The sequence below is a fragment of the Salvelinus namaycush genome, unplaced genomic scaffold (genome assembly GCF_016432855.1).
Source record: "Salvelinus namaycush isolate Seneca unplaced genomic scaffold, SaNama_1.0 Scaffold209, whole genome shotgun sequence".
Classification (NCBI taxonomy): domain Eukaryota; kingdom Metazoa; phylum Chordata; class Actinopteri; order Salmoniformes; family Salmonidae; genus Salvelinus; species Salvelinus namaycush.
Window position 1 is genome coordinate 152,636 of NW_024058886.1, and position 19,810 is coordinate 172,445.

Consider the following 19,810-nt stretch of genomic DNA (forward strand, 5'->3'; position numbering starts at 1 on the left):
CCCTTGAGCCTAGGTCCTGGCAGTGTTGTGCAGACTCAGGACAACTGAGCTTTGGAGAAATACGCAGATTTAAAGAAGAGTCCGTAATTTGCTTTCTAATGATCATAATCTTTTCGTCAAAGAAGTTCATGAATTTATCACTGCTGAAGTGAAAGCCATCCTCTCTTGGGGAATTCTGCTTTTTAGTTAGCTTTGCGACAGTATCAAAACTACATTTTGGACTGTTCTTATTTTACTCAATTTGTAGCGGCAGCCTTCCTCCTCTTCATCTGAAGAGGTGTAGCAGGGATCGGACCAAGACGCAGCGTAGTTCGTGTTCAACATGTTTAATAAAAGACGATAAACGTGAACACTACACAAAATACAAAATAACAAACGTGGCAAAACCGAAACAGTCCTATCTGGTGCAGAGAACACAAAGACAGAAACAACCACCCACAAACCCCAACACAAAACAAGCTACCTAAATATGGTTCCCAATCAGAGACAATGACTAACACCTGCCTCTGATTGAGAACCATATCAGGTCATACATAGAAACGAACAAACTAGACACACAACATAGAATTCCCACCCAGCTCACGTCCTGACCAACACTAAAACAAAGAAAACACAAAAGAACTATGGTCAGAACGTGACACAATTAAGTTGTAAAATTAGGATGATCGACCAGCAGTGAGGGCTCTTCGATACTGTCTTTCCAAGCTAGTCGGAAGACTTCCAGTTTTTGGTGTAGCGCCATTTCCGTTCCAATTATCTGGAAGCTTGCCTGTATACCAGGGAACTAGTTTCTTATGACAAATGTTTTTTGTTTTTAGGGGTGCGACTGCATCTAGGGTATTACGCAAGGTTAAATTGAGTCCCTCAGTTAGGTGTTTAACTGATTTTTGTACTCTGACGTTCTTGGGTAGGTGGAGGGAGTCTGAAAGGGCATCTAGGAATCTGTGGGTTGTCCGAGAATTTATAAGCACGGCTTCTGATGATCCTTGGTTGGGGTCTGAGCAGAATATTTGTTGAGATTACAAACGTAATAAAATGGTGGTCCGATTAGTCCAGGATTATGAGAAAAAACATTAAGATCCACAACATTTATTCCACGGGACAAAACTAGGTCCAGAGTATGACTGTGGCAGTGAGTAGGTCCGGAGACATGTTGGACAAAACCCACTGAGTCGATGATGGCTCCGAAAGCCTTTTTGGAGTGGGTCTGTGGTCTTTTCCATGTGAATATTAAAGCCACCAAAAATTACAATATTATCTGCCATCACTACAAGATCCGATAGGAATTCAGGGAACTCAGTGAGGAACGCCCAGGAGAGATAGATTTCATGACTAGAAGCTAAAAAGACGAACGCAGTATTTTTTTTATTTTTTTTTTGTAAATTTAATTTTGTTATCATAAATGTTAGCAACACCTCCGCCTTTGCGGGATGCACAGGGGATATGGTCGCTAGTGTAACCAGGGGGTGAGGCCTCATTTAACACAGTAAATACATCAGGCTTAAGCCATGTTTCAGTCAAGCCAATCACATCAAGATTATGATCAGTGATTAGTTCATTGACTATAACTGCCTTGGAAGTGAGGGATCTAACATTAAGTAGCCCTATTTTGAGATGTGAGATATCACAATCTCTTTCAATAATGACAGAAATGGAGGAGGTCTTTATTCCGATGAGATTGCTCAGGCGAACACCGCCATGTTTAGTTTTGCCCAACCTAGATCGAGCCACAGACACGGTCTCAATGGGGATAGCTGAGCTGACTACACTGACTGTGCTAGTGGCAGACTCCACTAAGCTGGCAGGCTGGCTAACAACCTGCTGCCTGGCCTGCACCCTATTTCATTGTGGAGCTAGAGGAGTTAGAGCCCTGTCTATGTTGGTAGATAAGATGAGAGCACCCCTCCAGCTAGGATGGAGTCCGTCACTCCTCAGCAGGCCAGGCTTGGTCCTGTTTGTGGGTGAGTCCCAGAAAGAGGGCCAATTATCTACAAATTCTATCTTTTGGGAGGGGCAGAAAACAGTTTTCAACCAGCGATTGAGTTGTGAGACTCTCGTCTTTCAGATTAGCCTTAACGTCGGTAGCCCTGCCCCCTGGAAAACAGTGTATGATCGCTGGATGATTAGTTTTAAGTCTAATACTGCGGGTAATGGAGTCGCCAATGACTAGGGTTTTCAGTTTGTCAGAGCTAATGGTGGGAGGCTTCGGCGCCTCAGACCCCATAACGGGAGGAGAGACCAGAGAAGGCTCAGCCTCTGACTCCGACCTGTTGCTTAATGGGGAGAACCGGTTGAAAGTTTCTGTCGGCTGAATGAACGACACCGGTTGAGCATTCCTACAGCATTTTCCTACAGCATTTCCCTCCAGAAGCCATGAGAAAGTTGTCTGGCTGCGGGGACTGTGCGGGGGGATTTATACTAACGTTACTATCTGTACTTACTGGTGGTACAGACGCTGTTTCATCCTTTCCTACACTGAAATTACCCTTGCCTAACGATTGCGTCTGAAGCTGGGCTTGCTGCACAGCTATCCTCACCATAAGGCGATCGTTCTCCTATATATTATGAGTACAGCAACTGCTATTAGAAGGCATAATGTTAATGTTACTACTTAGCTTCGGCTGGTGGAGGTCCTGTAGAACCATGTCCAGATATAGCGTCTGGGGTGAAAAAGTTAATGGAAAAAAATTGAGCAAGGGGGAAAAAATATAAATATAAAACGGTAATTAAAATGTAAAAACCGTAAAGTTGGCAGGTAGGAAAGTAAGGTTAGCAACAAACCGCACATAAACATGTCTACAAGTTGTGACCGGAAATGACGGGGAAAAGTGTAGGTGTAGGTTCTCTTGGCGTCGGTTCCCCACGTGCAGGTCCTCCGGAGTGGGTCTCGCTGGTTTTGGCGGGGTGTCCGTTGCTCTTGTGTGAGGTGCTGGGGCTGCGGTTGAGGGTGATGTCCTTCAGAGTCCTGGCAAAAACTTTAACTGCTACCTTGTAGAGGTGCATCTGAGTGTAAAGGGTGTTCAAGTCCATGGTGGAGTGTTGGGCCAGGTAGACGTTTGGTTTTGAGGCACAGTCCCGGGAGGTGGCTGGCTATCGTCTCGTGGCTGCTCGTCTGCAGGGCAGTTTGAAGATGAGGTGTGATCAAACTCGCTCAAGATGGAGGAGTCGTCACCAAGGTAAAGCTTGTCATGCTCTCTCTTTGATGCCGTAAAAGTTGAAACTGCGTGAGGATTCCCAGCTCCAGCCATGTACACATTGACAGTGGTTGTTTCAGTTTCATGGTCCTCAATGTCTAGTCTTCTGAGTTTCCACTATGGGTCATACCCTCTCTCTTGACAGAGGGGTAGTGTGCTCCTTTATAGCACTGTGCCATGCCAGGGGATGTTTGTGGAAAATTAAGTGGCTTACGTGCCCCTGTTTGTAGCAGTCAGCAAATAGAGTCTCTCGATTGTCCTTGAGGAGCTTTTTAAAAATAAACTTATTCCGTGCATTGTACTGCACTGTGATGACCTCTGCACAGGGGGAAGCCATGGAGCAGGGAGCATCAGAGGCCTCTGCACAGGGGGAAGCCATGGAGCAGGGAGCATCAGAGGCCTCTGCACAGGGGGAAGCCATGGAGCAGGGAGCATCAGAGGCCTCTGCACAGGGGGAAGCCATGGAGCAGGGAGCATCAGAGGCCTCTGCACAGGGGGAAGCCATGGAGCAGGGAGCATCAGAGGCCTGCCATGGAGCAGGGAGCATCAGAGGCCTCTGCACAGGGGGAAGCCATGGAGCAGGGAGCATCAGAGGCCTCTGCACAGGGGGAAGCCATGGAGCAAGGAGCATCAGAGGCCTCTGCACAGGGGGAAGCCATGGAGCAGGGAGCATCAGAGGCCTCTGCACAGGGGGAAGCCATGGAGCAGGGAGCATCAGAGGCCTCTGCACAGGGGGAAGCCATGGAGCAGGGAGCATCAGAGGCCTCTGCACAGGGGGAAGCCATGGAGCAGGGAGCATCAGAGGCCTCTGCACAGGGGGAAGCCATGGAGCAGGGAGCATCAGAGGCCTCTGCATTTGGGTGGGGGAGGCAGTGAAACTCTGCTGCCATTGCTGGGCTCAAGGGCTTTCATACATCTCACTTCACATTTCAGTGCTAATTGAAGTTTGGTCTGGATCTGTTCTGTCCTGGTAACCAGGTAGCCTTATTAACTTAGCTTTATATAACAACATAACCTAGAGATTGTCTTTTACTTTTTGGCTTCAGAAGTAGCTTCAGACTGAACAGTTTTGGTTCGGATGGTATTTCCAGGTTTCTGCTGTTTCCTTTGGTTTGCTAGATGTTTTTTCTTGATGGTCCTTGTTAGTAAGAATCCTTCCAGGTCATTTTGTCCAAAATCAAAGTTTTGGATGTAGAGGGTAGTATCCTGTATAAGTACAAGTTCATCTACGTTTATTCAACTCTAAATCATTTTTTATTTTTTATTCAGGACCCCACGAGATTATAACCTCTCTGTCTCTCTCTCTCTGTCTCTCTCTCTCTGTCTGTCTCTCTCTGTCTCTCTCTCTCTGTCTGTCTGTCTCTGTCTGTCTCTGTCTGCCTCTGTCTGTCTGTCTCTGTCTTTCCCTCTCCACCCTATCTCTGATATTTCCATTAATTAATTTTTTTACAAGAGGCCCAATCATTATAACCTCTTCAGAGAGATGGGTCCTGAGCCCAGGTTGTTAGTGTACAAACAAACACACACACACGCTGTATAACCTCTTCAGAGAGATGGGTCCTGAGCCCAGGTTGTTAGTGTACAAACAAACACACACACACGCTGTATAACCTCTTCAGAGAGATGGGTCCTGAGCCCAGGTTGTTAGTGTACAAACAAACACACACACACGCTGTATAACCTCTTCAGAGAGATGGGTCCTGAGCCCAGGTTGTTAGTGTACAAACAAACACACACACACGCTGTATAACCTCTTCAGAGAGATGGGTCCTGAGCCCAGGTTGTTAGTGTACAAACAAACACACACACACGCTGTATAACCTCTTCAGAGAGATGGGTCCTGAGCCCAGGTTGTTAGTGTACAAACAAACACACACACACGCTGTATAACCTCTTCAGAGAGATGGGTCCTGAGCCCAGGTTGTTAGTGTACAAACAAACACACACACACGCTGTATAACCTCTTCAGAGAGATGGGTCCTGAGCCCAGGTTGTTAGTGTACAAACAAACACACACACACGCTGTATAACCTCTTCAGAGAGATGGGTCCTGAGCCCAGGTTGTTAGTGTACAAACAAACAAACACACACACACGCTGTATAACCTCTTCAGAGAGATGGGTCCTGAGCCCAGGTTGTTAGTGTACAAACAAACACACACACACGCTGTTGTGTTCCCTCCCTCTCTGTAAACACAACACTGTTATCATTTCATCTCTCTCATCATGGCTAGACTCCAGACAGACATATTGTTACACTGATGGAGAGTTCAATAAGTTCAGATCCTCAGGTTGTTTGTTAGTCACCGTTCTATAGTTTCCTGTCTTTAATCATGGACAGACAGCAAGTGGGATGTGTCATCAGCGTTCAATAACTTCTTCAGATCAGATATTGTTCCTGGACCATCAAGATGGCGTCGATAGAGATGGCAGCTATGCTTCAAGTCCTTAGGAAACTGTGCAGTATTTTATTTTTTTAAAGGTATTTCTTACATCGTTAGACCAGAAAACCTCAAATGTTATTACATACAGCCGGGAAGAACTATTGGATATCAGAGAGATGTCAATTTACCAGCACAACCAGCACTATGACCAGGAATACGACTTTCCCAAAGCGGATCTTTTGTCTGCACCTCCCAGGGCTTTTGAACTGATTCCAGAGGCCGACCCAAAACAACACCGTCGGAGGAGAGGGTGCCGGAGCGGTCTTCTAGTGAGGCTTCGGATGAGCGCACACCACCCACCGCTTCCCAGTATATTACTCGCTAATGTCCAGTCCCTAGTTAACAAAGTCAACGAAATCAGATCAAAAGTTGCTTTCCAAAGAGATATCCGGGATTGTAACATACTCTGTTTCACGGAGACATGGCTAGCTGGAGACATGCTGTCGGAGTCTGTACAGTCAATGGGATTTTCAGTGCATCGCGCCGACAGGAACAAACATCTCTCTGGTAAGAAAAAGGGCAGGGTGTATGTTTCATGATTAACGACTCATGGTGTAATTGTAACCACATACAGGAACTCAAGTCCTTTTGTTCATCTGACCTAGAATTCCTCACAATCAAATGCTGACCATATTATCTCCCAAGAGAACTCTCCTCGGTTATTGTCACAGCCGTGTATATCCCCCCGCAAGCGGATACCAAGACGGCCCACAAGGAACTTCACTGGACTTTATGCAAACTGGAAACCATATATCCTGAGGCTGCATTTATTGTAGCTGGGGATTTTAACAAAGCTAATCTGAGAACAAGGCTACCCAAATTCTATCAGCATATCAATTGCAGTACACGAGCGAGTAACACGCTCGACCATTGCTACTCTAACTTCCGCAATGCATACAAGGCCCTCCCCCTCCCTCCCTCCTTTTGGCAAATCTGACCATGACTCCATCTTGTTGCTCCCCTCCTGTAGGCAGAAACTAAAACAGGAAGTGCCCGTGTTTAGCTCTCGCTGGTCTGACCAATCGGATTCTACGCTTCAAGGTTGCTTCAATCACGTGTACTAGGATATGTTCCGGGTAGCCTCAGACAATAACATTGACGTATTCGCTGACTCGGTGAGCGAGTTTATAAGGAAGTGTATAGGAGATGTTGTACCCACTGTGACTATTAAAACCTTCCCTAACCAGAAATTGTGGATTGATGGCAGCATTCGCGCAAAACTGAAAGCATGTACCACCGCATTTAATCATGGCAAGGCGACAGGAAACATGACCGAAAACAAACAGTGTAGTTATTCCCTCCGTAAGGCAATCAAACAAGCAAAGCATCAGTATAGAGACAAAGTGGAGTCGCAATTCAATGGCTCAAACACAAGACATATGTGGCAGGGTCTACAGACAATCACGGATTACAAAAAGAAAACCAGCCCCGTCGCGGACATCGAAGTCTTGCTCCCAGACAAATTAAACAACTTCTTTGTGCGCTTTGAGGACAAAACAGTGCCACCGACACGGCCCTTTATTAAAACCTGTGGGCTCTCCTTCTCCGTGGCCAACGTGAGTAAAACATTTAAACGTGTTAACCCTCGTAAGGCTGCCGGCCCAGATACCATCCCTAGCCGCGTCCTCAGAGCATGCGATAGACCAGCTGGCTGGTGTGTTTACAGACATATTCAATCAAACCCGATCCCAGTCTGCTGTCCCCACATGCTTCAAGATGGCCACCGTTGTTCCTGTTCCCAAGAAAGCTAAGGTAACTGACTATCACCCCGTTGCACTCACTTCTGTCATCATGAGGTGATTTGAGAGAATAGTCAAGGATCATATCACCTCCACCCTAACTGACACCCTAGACCCACTTCAATTTGCTTACCGCCCCAATAGGTCCACAGACGATGCAATCGCCATCACACTGCACACTGCCCTATCCTACCTGGACAAGAGGAATACCTATGTGTGAATACTGTTCATTAACTACAGCTCAGCATTCAACACCATACCCTCCAAACTCCTTATTAAGCTTCACCCTTAATGACCCCGGCCCGGTGCAACTGGGTCCTGGACTTCCTGACGGGCTGCCCCCAGGTGGTGAAGGTAGGAAATATCTCCAGTCCGCTGATCATCAACACTGGAGCCCCACAAAGGTGCGTTCTCAGCCCTCTCCTGTACTCCCTGTTCACCCACGACTGCATGGCCATGCACGCCTCCAACTCAATCATCACCTCCAGGAGGCTGAAGAAATGTTGGTTTGTCACCGAAAACCCTCACTAACTTTTACAGGTGCACAATTGAGAGCATCTTGTCGGGCTGTATCACCGCCTGGTACGGCAACTGCACCGCCCCCAACCGCAGGGTGCGGTCTGCACAACACATCACCGGGGGCAAACTACCTGCCCTCCAGGACACCTACAACACCCGATGTCACAGGAAGGAAAAAAAGATCATCAAGGACAAAAACCACCCGAGCCACTACCTGTTCACCCCGCTTCCATCCCAGAATTTGTGGTCAGTACAGGTGCATCAGAGCTGGGACAGAGAGAAAAACAGCTTCTATCTCAAGGCCATCAGACTGTTAAACAGTCACCACTAGCACAGAGAGGCAGCTGCCTACCTACAGACTTAATAAATGGAACACTAGTCACTTTAATAATGCCACTTTAATAATGTTTACATATCTCACATTACTCATCTCATATGTATATACTGTATACTGTATCCTTCACTATCTATTCTTTACTATCTATTGCATCTTAGCCGCTCTGTCACTGCTCATCCATATATTTTATACCTATATATTCTCATCCCATTCCTTTACTAGATTGTGTGTATTAGGTTTTGTTGTGGAATTTGTTAGATATTAGGTTTTGTTGTGGAATTGTCAGATATAGAAGCACAAGCATTTCGCTACACTCGCAATAACATCTGTTAACCATGTTTATGTGACCAATAACATCTGCTAACCATGTGTATGTGACCAATAACATATGCTAACCATGTGTATGTGACCAATAACATATGCTAACCATGTGTATGTGACCAATAACATATGCTAACCATGTGTATGTGACCAATAACATATGCTAACCATGTGTATGTGACCATTAACATATGCTAACCATGTGTATGTGACCAATAACATCTGCTAACCATGTGTATGTGACCAATAACATCTGCTAACCATGTGTATGTGACCAATAACATCTGCTAACCATGTGTATGTGACCAATAACATCTGCTAACCATGTGCATGTGACCAATAACATCTGCTAACCATGTGTATGTGACCAATAACATCTGCTAACCATGTGTATGTGACCAATAACATCTGCTAACCATGTGTATGTGACCATTAACATATGCTAACCATGTGTATGTGACCAATAACATCTGCTAACCATGTGTATGTGACCAATAACATATGCTAACCATGTGTATGTGACCAATAACATCTGCTAACCATGTGTATGTGACCAATAACATCTGCTAACCATGTGTATGTGACCAATAACATATGCTAACCATGTGTATGTGACCATTAACATATGCTAACCATGTGTATGTGACCAATAACATCTGCTAACCATGTGTATGTGACCAATAACATATGCTAACCATGTGTATGTGACCAATAACATCTGCTAACCATGTGTATGTGACCAATAATATCTGCTAACCATGTGTATGTGACCAATAACATCTGCTAACCATGTTTATGTGACCAATAACATCTGCTAACCATGTGTATGTGACCAATAACATCTGCTAACCATGTGTATGTGACCAATAACATCTGCTAACCATGTTTATGTGACCAATAACATCTGCTAACCATGTGTATGTGACCAATAAAATGTCCTATCAGTCCTTGCATCCATTAGCTCTGGCTATGAATTTTAATGTTCATATTTCTCTAGCCCCCTCCCTCAGTTTTTTCCCAAAACAGTTGCGGGGTAGTAACTTTGTTATTGTTTAAAATGCAGATTCTCCCTTTTTAGCTGAACACCTCTATACGTTGTTGTTTGCTTGTCTGGTTGGATACAGACCAGTCTAGTTTCCCATGCTGTTTATTTCAGTTGTTCATGTTTCACCTGTTCTTCATCGTGTTTCCTCCCCTCCAGCACATCCACCCTCGCCCCAAGAAGCCCCAGAGTTTACGGATCTACGAGTCCCACGTGGGCATCGCCTCACCTGACCCTAAAGTCGCCTCCTACACCAACTTCACAATCAATGTCCTGCCTCGAATAAAAGACTTGGGTAAGAGATTACCGAGCTACCATACCTGGGCAACAGATCAGATCTACCTAGAACTAGGCAACATATCTCAGCTATCTAGACCTGGGAAACAGATCACAGAGCTATATAGACCTGGGAAACACATCACAGAGCTATCTAGACCTGGGAAACACATCACAGAGCTATCTAGACCTGGGACACACATCACAGAGCTATCTAGACCTGGGAAACACATCACAGAGCTATCTAGACCTGGGAAACACATCACAGAGCTATCTAGACCTGGGAAACGCATCACAGAGCTATCTAGACCTGGGAAACGCATCACAGAGCTATCTAGACCTGGGAAACGCATCACAGAGCTATCTAGACCTGGGAAACACATCACAGAGCTATCTAGACCTGGGAAACGCATCACAGAGCTATCTAGACCTGGGAAACACATCACAGAGCTATCTAGACCTGGGAAACACATCACAGAGCTATCTAGACCTGGGAAACACATCACAGAGCTATCTAGACCTGGGAAACACATCACAGAGCTATCTAGACCTGGGAAACACATCACAGAGCTATCTAGACCTGGGAAACACATCACAGAGCTATCTAGACCTGGGAAACGCATCACAGAGCTATCTAGACCTGGGAAACGCATCACAGAGCTATCTAGACCTGGGAAACGCATCACAGAGCTATCTAGACCTGGGAAACGCATCACAGAGCTATCTAGACCTGGGAAACGCATCACAGAGCTATCTAGAACTGGGAAACACATCACAGAGCTATCTAGACCTGGGAAACACATCACAGAGCTATCTAGACCTGGGAAACACATCACAGAGCTATCTAGACCTGGGAAACACATCACAGAGCTATCTAGACCTGGGAAACACATCACAGAGCTATCTAGACCTGGGAAACACATCACAGAGCTATCTAGACCTGGGAAACACATCACAGAGCTATCTAGACCTGGGAAACACACCACAGAGCTATCTAGACCTGGGAAACACATCACATAGCTCTGTGGTCTGTTGCCTAGTTCTAGATAGCTAGGTAGACCTGGGCAACAGATCAGAGCTAGGTAGACCTGGGCAACAGATCAGAGCTAGGTAGACCTGGGCAACAGATCAGAGCTATCTAGACCTGAGCAACAGATTTTAACGCTAGCTTAGGTTACCACAGGCACCTGAACCAAGGCTATAACCAAATAAATAGAATAACTATTCCGTATAGCTACCCATCATCACAGAACCGTTGACTTCAATGGGAAACCCGTTCTAGCAATTATATTTCTATGGCTATAATACATTTAGGTTGTGTCCCAAATGGCAGACTATCCCATATATAGTGCACTAGAGTCTATCCCTATAGGCCCTGTTCAAAAGAAGTACACTATATAGGGAATAGCATGTCATTTGGGACGCACACGTCCTGTCCGAACACGTCCTGTCCGAACACATCCATTTCCTTCCCCTGCTTCCAGCCTTTAGCTACAGCAAATCGTTGAGCTGGTGTTTTGCTGTCTGCTACAGGTCTGATAAACACGAAAGTACTAAAACATCGCACTGTTTCTCTTTCATCTAGTAGTGTGTAGTACTGGGGCTGTAAAGGGGATGGTCAGTCCTGAGCAGAGCAACATCTCATTTGTCTTCTACCATCCAAGAGACTGTTATAAAGTACACAGATGTACGCTTTGAAAGACTGTGTACACTCCTAACAAGACTAGACTCTGTTTAAAAACTCAACAGATGAGGAAAGGGGAGTAGAGAAAGGGTGGATGACGAGGGAGAGAAGCGAGGGTCGTAGAGCAGAGGGAGAGTGGAGGAGAGGGGAAAGGGGAGGGGAGGAGAGGTCATTCTCTGTCATTATGCTCCTCCATCAGAGCAGCAGTGGTCCTTGACCCTGCCTGGTGACCTGCTGTGCTACTGTCTGTCTGTCCCAAACACGAGCCAGCGCTGTTCAAGGGCCTCTTCAGACGCAGCCGCGTGCGTGCGTGCGTGCGTGCGTGCGTGCGTGCGTGCGTGCGTGCCGACAGACACGGTTTCCCTGCTTCTAGCTCCTAGACAACTTTGCAGAATCATTTTTTATTTATTTTTATTTATTTTATACGTTATTTGCTGATAACATTTATTGTATTATCACCTACAACCAGAAATAACTTCTGGATATTAGAGAGATCACTCGCCAGAAATTCGACTTCCCTGAGATGGATCCTTTGTTTGATCTTCCTGCTCTATTTATCCCTGGGCTGCACCAAAATGCTGACCCTGGAGAAGCGGTAGAAGGAGTAGGGCCCTAGTCGGTGTCAGGAGGCGTGCATACCATCCACCGCTTCTGAGTATATTACTCACTAACGTTCAGTCCCTGGACTATAAAGTAGACAAGCTCAGGGCGAGGATCTCCTTCCAGAGAGATATCAGGGTCTGTAACGTACACTGTTTTGTGTAATCATGGCTCTCTCTGGATATATTCTCCCCATCCAAACGTTGTCATTAACAACTCATGGTGTGATTGTAGTAACGTACAGGAACTCAAGACTTTTTGTTTTTCCCGATCTGGAATACCTCAACATCACATGCCCGACTGCATTATTGTAGCTAGGAAATCTGAGAAAAACACTACTGGAACGCATCTCCAGTGCAACACGGACGCTGGATCGTTGCTAACTCCCATCCAGGACAGCTACAATGTCTTACCTCATCGTCCGTTCCACCTATAGGCAGAAATCTATAAAAGCTCCTAAGGTAAGGACTGTTCAACATTGGTCTGACTAATAGGACTCTATACTTCAAGATGGTTTTGATCACACAAACTGAGAAATGTTCCGGGTCACATCTGAGAATAGTATTGATGCGTATATAGTGACTCAGTGACTGCATTCATCAAGATGTGCATAGAGTATGTTGTTCCCACTGTGACGATTAGAAATTAAACCGTGGATAGATGGCAGCATTCGTGTCAAAATGAAAGTGTGAAAAAAAATGATTTTACCTTGGCAAGGTGACTGGGAACACGGACATGTACAATCAGACCAGCTACGACCTCCGCAAGGCAATCAAAGAGGCAAAACAACAGTACAGGGACAAAGTGTAGACACGATTCAACAGCTCATAAACGAGACGTATGTGGCAGGAACTCCAGATAATCACTGATTTATATAGGAAAAGCCAGCACGGACAACGACGCCTCGCTCCGGGATGAGCTAAACACCTTTGCATGCTTTGAGGAAAACATCATTGAGCCCCCGACGTAGGCCCCTGCTGTTCATGAGGACTGTGTGTTCTCGTTCTATGGCCGACGTGAGGACGTCATTTTAAGACTGCCGGCCCAGACGGCATCCCAAGCTGCGTCCTCAGAGCATGTGCAGACCAGCTGGCTGGAGTGTTTACGGACATATTCAAACTCTCCATATCCCAGTCTGTTGTCCACACTTGCTTCAAGATGTACACCATTGTTCCTGTACCCAAGAAAGCGACGGTAACTAAATTACTATCGCCCCGTAGCACTGACTTCTGTCATCATGAAGTGCTTTGTGAGTCTAGTTAAGGATCATATCAGCTCCACTTTACCCGACACCCTAGACCCACTACAATTTGCTTACAGCCCCAATAGATCCACAGACGATGCAATGGTCATTGCACTGAACACTGCCCTATCCTACCTGGACAAGAGAAATACCTATGTACGAATGCTGTTCATTGACTACAGCTCAGTCTTCAACATCATAGTGCTCATCACTAAGCTCAGGGCCCTGGTTCTGAACCCCTCCTTGTGCAACTGGGTCATGGACTTCCTGACGGGCCGACCCCAAGTAGTTAAGGTAAGGAACAACACTTCTGCCACACTGATCCTCAACACAGGGGTCCCACAAGGGTGCGTGCTCAGCCCCCTCCTGTACTCCCTGTTACCCCATGACTGCGTGCCCACGCACTTCTCCAATTCAATCAAGTTTGCTGACGACACAACAGTAGTAGGCTTGATTACCAACAAATATGAGACAGCCTACAGGAAGGAGGTGAGAGCCCTGGCAGAGTGGTGCCAGGAAAATAACCTCTCCCTCAACATCAACAAAACAAAGGAGCTGATCACGGACTACAGGAGACAGCAGCGAAAGCGCGCCCCATCCACATAGTCTGAGCCGCGGTGGAGAGGGTCAAGTTCCTCGGCGTGCACATCACTGACGACCAGAAAAATGGTCCCTTCACATAAGACAGGATGGTGAAAAAGGCACAACACAGCCTCTTCAACCTCACGAGGCTGAAGAATTTCAGATGGGCCCATTTAGACCCTCCTATCTATATCTATATATATATTCCTGTCTCTGACATTGCTCATTTAGATTTTTCTGGATTACGTGTGTGTGTATTTTTTGTATTGCTAGGTTTTACTGCACTCTTGGAACAAACAAAAAAAAAACTATCATTTTGCTGCACCTGCGATAACATCTGCAAATCTGTGTACGAGATCAATAAACTTTGATTTGTGTGTATGGGAACCCTAGCCAGACTGTCAGTTTGCTGCGGAACAAAGCCACCTCTGCAAGTCAACATCCTGTTTCCTGTCTTCTGCCAGATCCATCCAGACACCTGAAGTGGCCATTACCACTGAACAGAAAGGGGGGATGGGAGGGAGGGGGTCGCAGTGCTCAGACCAGTGTCCCAAACGACACCCTATTCCCTATAGTGTTCATTATGTTTGACCAGAGTCCTATGTGCCCCTGGTCAAAGGTAGTGCACTACAAAGGGAGAATGGGGTTCCGTTTGGGTAACAGGTCTGGACTCAGCTGGCTGTCTGTCTGCTTCCGTCTGATGTCCCTCTGAACCATTCATCACTATTAACACCAGTCTCTGGTTCCCCCTGTGTCCTGCGTGCACACACACACACACACACACACACACACACACACATGGATACATCAAATCACAGATCTACTAAAAATGTTGCTGGAGATTCTTGATCTGCTTTACTCAATGTTTTATTAGATAGAAAATGAAACACTGAAGGGTGTCCTAGACTATTATAGTTTGTCTACTTGAGGACATAGTGATTTTCACCACATTACTTCTATTGTAATGTGATGGTTGCCTCTCGCGCTCTCTGTAGTACTACTGGAAGTGTTGTTTAAAACCAAGTGAATAAAGACGTGCCAAACTGAGCTCCTTCTCTGTGTCCTGCAGAACTTAAAGGCTTCATCCCAACCGGCACTCTTGTCCCTATATAGTGCATTCATCTCTGACCAGAGCCCATTGACAAGCCCATAGGGCTCTATGTAGGGAAGAAGGTAACATTTTGGGACGCTACCTTACTGTAATTCTTCTGCATTTCAAGTAGGATCTGCGCTATTGACGGTATTAAAGGGGGCAGATATTGCTGCTAGCGCAAGCTGTGGAGTGCCTCTGATATGAACGGCGTCTCCTCCTCGGCTTAACGTTTCCTTGTCCTTCCTTTTGGAATGGGAGGGGAAGCAGAGCAGCGAAGCACTCTTTCTGCCCATGCAAATTCACTCGCTGCGTCCCAAATTGCACCCTATCCTCTATGTAGTGCACTACTTTTGATCAATGCCAAATGGAAGTAGTGGTCAAAAGAAGCGCACCACGTAGGGAATAGGGTGTCATTTGCGACGTGGTCGATCTGACAAAGAACCAACCTGCAGCAGTTCAAGGAATCTGTACAGTATGATTCCCTTTTTTATACGAGGAGAAATGTTACTGTCCTCGTTTCCAGAGACAGACATCTGTCGGTTCCACAGCTGCCTCACCGGTACCTCCTCATCCATCCCCTGCTTCGGCTCATTTCCAGAGAGAGAGAGAGAGAGAGAGAGACTGAAAAGGAAACTTCCTCTCACCCCTCAGTTCTGTCACACCTCGTCAGAAGCCAATGTTTTTCTCTCGTCTGAAAGAATCCAAGACAGAGTTATTTATTTATATAGCTTTATCTCAAAACAACAATAACAAGCACAGAGCCTTCCTGTGGAGCAACAGCCTACTGTTAAAAGGCCTGTCAGAGCTGCTCGAGTGAGGTTGGTGTTTCCCCATGGCCACAGCTTGTCTGGAGCACCTGAGGTTGGTGTTTCCCCATGGCCACCGCATGTCTGGAGGAAAGTGTCAACAACAAAGACCAGTGTCTCACATTTAATAAAGTATTTGTGGGAGCGCACTTGTCAAGCCTGATATTTGGAAAATAAACACGAGGATGAGGGATGCCGGCAGAGGTGACACTTGTTGTGCTATCAAGAATAACATCCAAGTGTGTGTCCCAAATGCCATTATATAGTGCAATGGGTTGTGGTCAAAAGTAGTGCACTACATAGGGAATAGGATGCCATGTAGGATGTGCCCGAAGTTCCAGCAGGTGATGAAATGTAAATAAAGTTTTTATTTATACAGTTGAAGTGGGAAGTTTACATACACTTAGGTTGGAGTCATTAAAACTTGTTTTTCAACCACTCCACAAATTTCTTGTTAACAAACTATAGTTTTGGCAAGTCAGTTAGGACATCTACTTTGTGCATGACAAGTACATTTTCCAACAATTGTTTACTGACAGATTATTTCAGTTATAATTCACTGTATCACAATTCCAGTTGGTCAGAAGTTTACATACACTAAGTTGACTGTGCCTTTAAACAGCTTGGAAAATTCCAGAAAATGATGTCATGGCTTTAGAAGCTTCTGATAGGCTAATTGACATAATTTGAGTAAATTGGAGGTGGACCTGTGGATGTATTTCAAGGCCTACCTTCAAACTCAGTGCCTCTTTGCTTGACATCATGGGAAAATCAAAAGAAATCAGCCAAAACCTCAGAAAACTAATTGTAGACCTCCACAAGTCTGGTTCATCCTTGGGAGCAATTTCCATATGCCTGAAGGTACCACGTTCATCTGTACAAACAATTACACGCAAGTATAAACGCCATGGGACCGCGCAGCCGTCATACCGCTCAGGAAAGAGACCACGTTCTGTCTCCTAGGGATGAACGTACTTTGGTGCAAAAAGTGGAAATCAATCCCAGAACAACAGCAAAGGACCTTGTGAAGATGCTGGACGAAACAGGTACAAAAGTATCTATATCCACAGTAAAACGAGTCCTATATCGACATAACCTGAAAGGCCGCTCAGCAAGGAAGAAGCAACTGCTCCAAAACCGCCATAAAAAAGCCAGACTACGGTTTGCAACTGCACATGGAGACAAAGATTGTACTTTTTTGAGAAATGTCCTCTGGTCTGATGAAACAAAAACAAAACTGTTTGGCCATAATGACCATCGTTATGTTTGGAGGGAAAAGGGGGATGCTTGCAAGCTGAAGAACACCATCCCAACCGTGAAGCATGGGGGTGGCAGCATCATGTTGTGGGGGTGCTTTGCTGCAGGAGGGACTGGTGCACTTCACAAAATAGACGGGATCATGAGGGGGGGAAATTATGTGGATATATTTAAGCAACATCTCAAGTCATCAGTCATGAAGTTAAAGCTTGGTTGCAAATGGGTCTTCCAAATGGACAATGACCCCAAGCATACTTCCAAAGTTGTGGCAAAATGGCTAAAGGACAGCAAAGTCAAGGTATTGGAGTGGCCATCACAAAGCCCTGACCTCAATCCTATTGAACATTTGTGGGCAGAACTGAAAAAAGCGTGTGTGCGAACTAGGAGGTCTACAAACCTGACTCAGCTACACCAGCTCTGTCAGGAGGAATTGGACAAAATTCACCCAACTTATTGTGGGAAGCTTGTGGAAGGCTAACCGAAACGTTTGACCCTGTCACGGTTGTTATGATGGACGGACTAAGGCGCAGCTTGATTTGAGTTCCGCGTTTTATTTCACGGTGAAACTTCCAATAAAACAAAGAACGAAACGTGACTTACGTGGTGCAACAAGCACATACACAAACAATATCCCACAATGCAGGTGGGGACACCTTAAGTATGATCCCCAATTAGAGACAACGATAATCAGCTGTCTCTATTTGGGAACTGTCCTCAATCCCAAACATAGGAACACTAGAACACCCCCCTAGTCACGCTCTGACCTAAACACCATAGAGAACCGAGGGCTCTCTATGGTCAGGGCTTGACAGACCCAAGTTAAACAATTTAAAGGCAATGCTACCAAATACTAATTGAGTGTATGTAAACTTCTGACCCACTGGGAATATGATGAAAAAAATAAAATCTGAAATAAATCATTCTCTCTACTATTATTATGACATTTCACATTCATAAAATAAAGTGGTGATCCTAACTAACCTAAGACAGGGAATTTTTACTAGGATTAAATGTCAGGAATTGTGAAAAACTGACTTTAAATGTATTTGGCCAAGGTGTATGTAAACTTCCGACTTCAACTGTGTGTGTGTGTATATACTTTGTGTATGTATATATATATATTGCACTCACTCACGCACGTACGTATGTATGTATGTATGTATGTATGTATGTATGTATGTATGTATGTATGTATGTATGTATGTAATGAGAATGGTAGTGGTCTTAGAACAGAGCTTTGAGGAACACCAAAACTTACCTTTAGATTTCTCAGACAAATCTTCCATTTTGGTCATCACTAATATCGTCAATAGCAAGCACATCAGAAATTAATGCTGGAGAATAATTGTGTGTTTACCACTGAATAAAACACTATAGGTTTGCACACCTACAGATTCTAACAGACACTGTTCTCAGATCTAACATGAGAAAGAACATCGTTCCGAAATAAGAAATGAAAAAAAAAAAAAAATACAAGTTAAATGGGTTTCCATCGCATTTTCAACTCTAAAATGTTTTACGTTATATAGCCGAATGTACCCACTCTGGTCTTGGTATGTGTGCTCTAGTTTGCAGATACTGTGCAGAGATTATTATGGACAAAGAGCGAGATTATTTGTATTTGTCAAACGGCAGCCATCGGTCGTCATGTCACCAGAACATGACCCACAATATTTATTGAAAAGGAGCATCAAGATCACTGTCATTCACCACCCTGTGAAGTTCATCAATTATTTAATCTGTAGCCTAATCAACTGCATGTTTCCTGAGTCGTAGTGAGAGGACCACACAACATCTCGCTTAACTCCGTTTACTTTGATATGATGGTCATTATGTCAATAATTGCGCATAAAGGCGTTTCCACCTCCATCTCTCACATAATTCATGTCAGCAACACAAAAAGATCCCACCCTGTTTAGCGTAAAGTTTACGACCAAATTTGCTGTTTACATCAGGCCTGTCGTGACATATTTATTTTTATCCAACATGTACTTTACTCACACAAAAAAAGATTGCATTGAAACCTGTTCTAATGTTTGTCTCACATTTTGTTCAAATCATTTTCTCTCTTTTCTGTCTTTTCATTGATTTGATCTAATAATTGGTTGATTTTCTTTTCAGGGTACAACTGTATTCAGCTCATGGCTGTCATGGAGCATGCATACTATGCCAGCTTTGGTTATCAAGTCACGAGCTTCTTTGCTGCATCCAGGTACATAATTATATTTTATTAACATAGTTCTGAGTTTGTCACTACGGCAGAGCTAAGTGACATCATGTAGACTAGTTTGATATTTCATGTGTATACCAGGGGTCACCGGGCTGGTTTCGAAGACACAGATTAAACCTTGGATGATAGTGAGGTGCTACACACACACACACACACACACACACACACACATGCACAAGTATTTTACAACTAACCTTGTGGGGACACACAATTCAGTCCCATTCAAAATCCTATTTTCCCTAAACCCTATTCTGTACTAGTACCCTTACTCTAACCTTAAACCTAAACCTAATCCTATCTCCTAACCCTATCGCTTAACCCTAGTTCTTAAACCTAATCCTATCTCCTAACCCTAGTTCTTAAACCTAATCCTAGCTCCTAACCCTAGTTCTTAAACCTAATCCTATCTCCTAACCCTAGTTCTTAAACCTAATCCTAGCTCCT

At 44.9% G+C, this 19,810-nt stretch overlaps 1 protein-coding gene across 1 annotated transcript in view; it reads left to right on the plus strand.

Moving 5' to 3' along the window:
• The window catches only part of LOC120038131 (1,4-alpha-glucan-branching enzyme-like), a 128,591-nt gene extending 109,206 nt beyond the window's left edge, over positions 1–19,385 (plus strand). The window contains exons 5-6 of the mRNA XM_038984026.1: positions 9,755–9,890; positions 19,258–19,385. Coding sequence (XP_038839954.1) covers positions 9,755–9,890; positions 19,258–19,370 — 249 coding nt within the window. The 3' untranslated portion in view covers positions 19,371–19,385. The remainder of the gene's footprint in view (positions 1–9,754; positions 9,891–19,257) is intronic.
• The last annotated feature ends 425 nt before the right edge of the window (positions 19,386–19,810 follow it).